The 5,448-nt window shown below is 41.7% G+C and overlaps 1 protein-coding gene across 1 annotated transcript in view; it reads right to left on the reverse strand.

Moving 5' to 3' along the window:
* The window catches only part of ITGB3BP (integrin subunit beta 3 binding protein), a 30,210-nt gene extending 25,281 nt beyond the window's left edge, over window positions 1-4,929 (reverse strand). The window contains exons 1-2 of the mRNA XM_009959110.2: window positions 4,897-4,929; window positions 859-901 (exon numbers count right to left, since the gene is read on the reverse strand). Of these exons, the coding sequence (XP_009957412.2) occupies window positions 859-901; window positions 4,897-4,901 (48 nt within the window). The 5' untranslated portion in view covers window positions 4,902-4,929. The remainder of the gene's footprint in view (window positions 1-858; window positions 902-4,896) is intronic.
* Between the last annotated feature and the right edge of the window lie 519 nt (window positions 4,930-5,448).

The following is a 5,448-nucleotide window of genomic DNA, read 5'->3' on the forward strand; positions in this document are numbered from 1 at the left end:
ATAAACAAATCTCTTCAAAATGACACAGACATGGAGATTTATTGGGAGTTCATTTGCTGACCAGCTATTTTTCTCGATATACTTTTCCAAAATTTTCCTTCCTTTAGGCACCACCATCCTCACAAGCTCCTCTGTATTGATGTCTGCAGCAACACCCACTGTTGGTAGGAGCAGATAATAAACCAACATATGTCATGACATGCTGGTACAGGGAGCATACTATAGCTGCATTTACAAAAAATAATAGCAACAGTACAATTTTATTTTTATTGTGATAACTGTGGTGAAATTTATTGCAGTGTTAGTACTTTATTGTTTCATTATGCCAGATTATCTGAGTGAGGTAATTATATCCTTGACATGAAAATGCCTTTAATGTTTTCATTTCAATTTTGCAGTTTATAATATGCAGATTACAGCATTATCATAATTCCATATTGTTACATATGTACATTTACATGGCAGAACACTTGCTTCCAGGATAATGGAGCTAATTTCTAATAAATGACTTCACCGAGGATCTTAACTCATTCAGCTTTTGTGTAAATAGTGATGGCAATAAAAATATGCATATTTCCCCATTATTTTCAAGTGATTCATGCAGATGTACATTACTTAAAGCCAGGCAGTTCTGTGAGAAATGCAACACAATAAATTTTATAGTAATATTTTCAGCAGTGACTTTGTGCCTCGTTGAGATTTTTCTAGACAACATCCAATCTGTAACAATATAAATGCAACTCCAATGAAATACCATGTTTATATACACATATATGTGCGTACACAGATATATATATACACATACATATATATATATATACACAGCCCAGATGACTCCATACACCAAAAAATACTCACATTATCATTTTTAACAGTGTCCAACTTCAATGCTCTCTTAACTCTGCAAGATAAATATATGGACAAGTTTTATGGTCATCTAGACAGAAAGATTTCTGGTAGTAAGGTCTACAATCTGTAATTTTAAAGACATTTTCCTTTCTCGTGTTTCACATTTTTTTATACTACACAAGAAAATCAAAGTAATCCAAAGCAAATACTTTAACTGATTAAAACACTGTGTAACAAAAACGTTGCTTGTTTAGAAGGATAAAGTGTTTGCACAAGAAAACTCTAATCTCCATTTTATACTAGAGATAAAAGTCAAGGCACTGAACAGAAATCACACTGTATATTTGTCTCTTTCTCAAAGACTATAAACAATGAAAAAACGCAAAAACATTATCATTTACATACCTTACGAGGAAGGGTTGAAATTATTTTGTCATTAGTAGAAATGATGCATTAGGCATTTAAAACACAGGTACAGCCAAGGTGAAAAAAGTAGTTCTTCCCATCATTTTAGCTCTTAACATGATTCAGTGCTACCAGACTATGACTTAACTGGGGAACAGATGCTCTATGTCTTTACAGGTCCCCAAACCATAAGAAACTATTTGCTAGTCTTCTTCACTATACTGATTCAGGAACATGCCAAGCTCTCTCTGCAAAATCTGCTCTGCTGAACTGGATGCCCAGCTGTTAATGGCAACGCTCGAAGAGGAAAGCTGAATATTTATAATACTTTATATCGTACAGCTGTCTTCTAAAGAGCAGTCATCAAAATTTTATTGAATGCAGACTAAATGCTCAAAGGAGAGAAAGGTCAACATAAATTAAGACTATTTCTCCCACAGACAACTGAAAGTTTTTAAGTACATTCCTAAATCTTAACAATAGTTTGAAGCATTATATAAAAAAAAAACGAAGAAAAAAATTTAAAATCTGTGTAAGAACAGACCCCAAGAAACACATATATTATATAAAATTAAACAAGATTTAGAAAATACATCATATTTCAAGAGTTTTCATCTTGGAAAAGAATGGTTTGACTTGTAAGGAATTAAGATGACCTCATTCCAAATATATCCTTCTAAAATGTATGTTACTGTCCCAAAACTGTAAATTAAAGTACTGGTAATATAGAATGAAAACACATCTTTGAAATATAACTCAGGTAACAGTCTTATATGAATACTGTTTTACAACTATCTCTATTACAAAAAGGGGAAGAGAAGTATTCTATCTTAAAAAAGCCAAGTAAACAGGTAACAGTTAAATTAAAAAAGCATGTGAAATTCTTGCCAAAGGGCAGTCAAAGCTCTAACAGTTTGATGGAATCCTTTACAATGTATTTCTTTTTTAAATAGAAACCCATATTGCTTAAGGAATGCAGACTCCATTACATCTTCCACCCCAGTGGCAGCAGAGAAACATTATATTTATTAATACATCTACTCTGAAAGGATGCTCTAGGGGCCAATGCATTTGCATGTTATACTAAGGCATGTTATGATGGAAGTTTTTACGATGGGACTTCAAAAGAAGCTGGAAGCCAAAGTAAAGCAGAATCTGGAATCAACATTGCTGTAGGATGAAGATAAATGAGAAACTCCATGAAAATCCCACTAAGTTATAAACATTTAGAAAATTTCTTAGGGAGAAAGTTGTGGACCTTGTTCTTTGAAGTCTGTCAAGTACTGTGTACAGCAACAGAGTTGCAGACTGCCCAAATTTCTCCCTGCTGGCCTGCAAAACCCCTTCAAACACCCTGAGCTATGGTGACGAAGAGGCAACCTCATTTCAGGCAAGCACTTCAAAACTGGAAGGAGCTGCATGGATATAATTTTGGCTTGAGGAGGTCAACTTTGCCTCGCTTTTCCCAATTCATCCTACCCAGCAGCCTGGTTTGTTTGTGGGCTTGTTTTTGATTATTTCTTTCTGTGAGAAGGTAAACCTCTGGGCAACTGTGATTCACTCAAAAGAAGTTAAAATTTGTGCTCTAAGTCTACATGCAGTCCCTGGCTAGGACCACTGAAACAAAATTCACCCAGATATCTAACATGCAGATCCAGTTGGCCAAAGTGTCTTCTCTCTGATCTTTCAAAAGGCGAACATAGAGAAAAACCACTAGCTGCATCCAGGTGCAACCCAAATTCCTAGTGTTTTAGGAAACACCATGGAGGAAAGCACCAGCTTTAGTTTGGTTTCTCTTTTCTATATGGCTGGAGAAGCCTTGCTTTGGCTATGGTGCAGAATCGAACATCAGAGCGTGAACAAGAAAAGGAGACAGAAAGATGAGGCACACATGATGGTAGCACAGAACTTCTTATCTACCTGAGTTTTCTACCCTTAAATTGGGAGCTTGACAAGACTTAATTTATTTTAAGATTGACAAGATTTAATTTAATTTTTTAACTATGCAGAGTATGATGGCACATGTTTATAGCTAGCTGTACAACCTGCAATGATTATTCTGCTCATAATGTTTATCAGGTTAAAGAACTACATATTACTTCTAGAGCATATTGTTCACCTACTAGGTCATATTGTCAGTTCCTTGCTAATACTGGGAGACCTTTGCTCACTTGAATAGTGCTTTGATGAAACCACTTATGTGAGGAACTACTTAACAGCGAGAGTCTGGGTATGGAATTTAACTTTCTATAAAGAAATAGATTTTTTTATATTGTGTTTAATTCCACATACACTTAACTTTCTCTCCTTCACAATTCATTTATGAATGAATGCAATGGTACCAGTCACGTACAGATTTAATGCAAAAAAAAAGAACATACACAGTCAGGGACCTGATTATATTATTTCATTAAAAACACCCTAGAGAGTACTGTAGTGCATTCTGAGGCCATTTCAGTTAGTTTCCTCTTAAGTTTCTGCTTTTACTGGGAAAAAAAAAAAAGCCTCTATGCTAGTCACATATTGCTTTATCTTCAAAATGTGCCAGCATAAATGTCTTATTAATTGGAAAAGCAGAAAGAAGACATGATAATTTTCTATGTTCAGCTTAAATGGTAGTTAAACTCAGCATGCAATCAGCGAGAAACAGACTTAAAACACCAACAAATCAAAGCTTATGTATTGATAAGTTTCATTTGTATTACTACTGTTTGGTGTGATTACTTCAACTTCCAGTGGTCAAGACTAGCAGAAGTTGGAACCTATGTTGGCTTTATGCTATCTTTGAAATCGCATAAGGAGCTGTAAACTGGGACAATATCCCAAGCCTATATACAGGCAGATTAAGTTTTATGGCCTCCCCTACTGCTGCTGAAGTTAGTAACATCCTACACAGTTTTTCATCGTTCTTCAGAAGCCTCCGATTAGCAGAGATACACAAGAATAGCAGCAGACTTACACGACCATTGCTCAATAAATTACAGAACAGGGACAGGATTAATTCCCGTTGGGGACAATATGAAGAGACACAGCCTGACGGAGAATGGACACGGTACGTGCCCTGCCCATGTCACCACAGGCCTGCGACACCTCCCCACAGGGGCCAAACTCATGACATGCGACCTGTCCTTTCTCCACGCCCCACCACACAGCCTCACAGGCTTTATCCATGGCGAGTACAGAGATAAACAAACTCCTCCTCGGCTGGGGAAGCCAGGAACAGCCATGTAACACACAGAATAACCCACACCAGTGAGCATCGCCCACCCAAACTCCTGCCGGATGAAGGCTCTGCCCCAAGGAGCCACCGCCGTAAACGTTTCCCGCTCCCATCCAACAACTGTAAGCCAGAGCTAGAAGTAAAATCCGCCTTTCTTCGCGCAGCGGTGTGCTCCTCCCCTCGCCGGGATAACCCGCGGAGCACATTTCTCCTCAGGGAATGAGCTCGCCGCTGTGCAGGAAGCCCGCAGACCGCCCGGGAGAAGCGCTCCGCCTCACGGCGTCCCACACGGGCCCTCACTCCGCTGCCCGCCCTGCTGGATCCCGCCGCGTCCTCAGGGGCCGCCCCGACAGCGGGGAAGAGGCGGAGAGCGGCGCCTAGAACCGAGATTTTCCGCTCCGCCGCTTGTGCCCGATACCTACGGCATTACGGTGCCTGGAGACTCTTCCCGCCGCCTTTGCAGATCTCCCGCCGTCGCCGCCGTGCACCGGCCAAACGCCGCCGGCTGGAAACGGCGCTGGGAGGGCGGGACGCGGCCCAGCGGGGCGGGCCGAGGGCGGCCGGGGCGGGAGCGCCGGTTGAGGCCTGCGGGGCGGAGGACGGCTCGTCGGACCTCGCTGCCCCCTGCTCGCGGTGCTGTACAACCGTAGGAGCCGGGTTGGCGGCGGCCTACCCCCTCGGGAAGGTTTGGGCGAGGCGAGGATGGCGGGCAGGGCGGAGGGACCCCGACGTGCGGGTGGGAGTTGGTTCCCGCCTGACGGGCTGGGAGAAGGGGGTTGTAGGGCATTTTGCGTGAGGGTGGGTGGTAAATTCTGCCCAAGAAGACCCCCTACGCCCAGGGAGAGGGAGGTGATGAGATTCGTGTGATAAAAGTTTCCTCGTTTCAGGTGAGCGAGGCCTGAGCGCTTGGGGCTCGGAAGCTTAAGAAGCAGCAGCGCGAAGGAAGCTTGGCTGCCGGTGCGTTTTTGCTGTGG

This window comes from Leptosomus discolor, chromosome 3 (genome assembly GCF_034619465.1).
Source record: "Leptosomus discolor isolate bLepDis1 chromosome 3, bLepDis1.hap2, whole genome shotgun sequence".
In the NCBI taxonomy this organism is placed as follows: domain Eukaryota; kingdom Metazoa; phylum Chordata; class Aves; order Leptosomiformes; family Leptosomidae; genus Leptosomus; species Leptosomus discolor.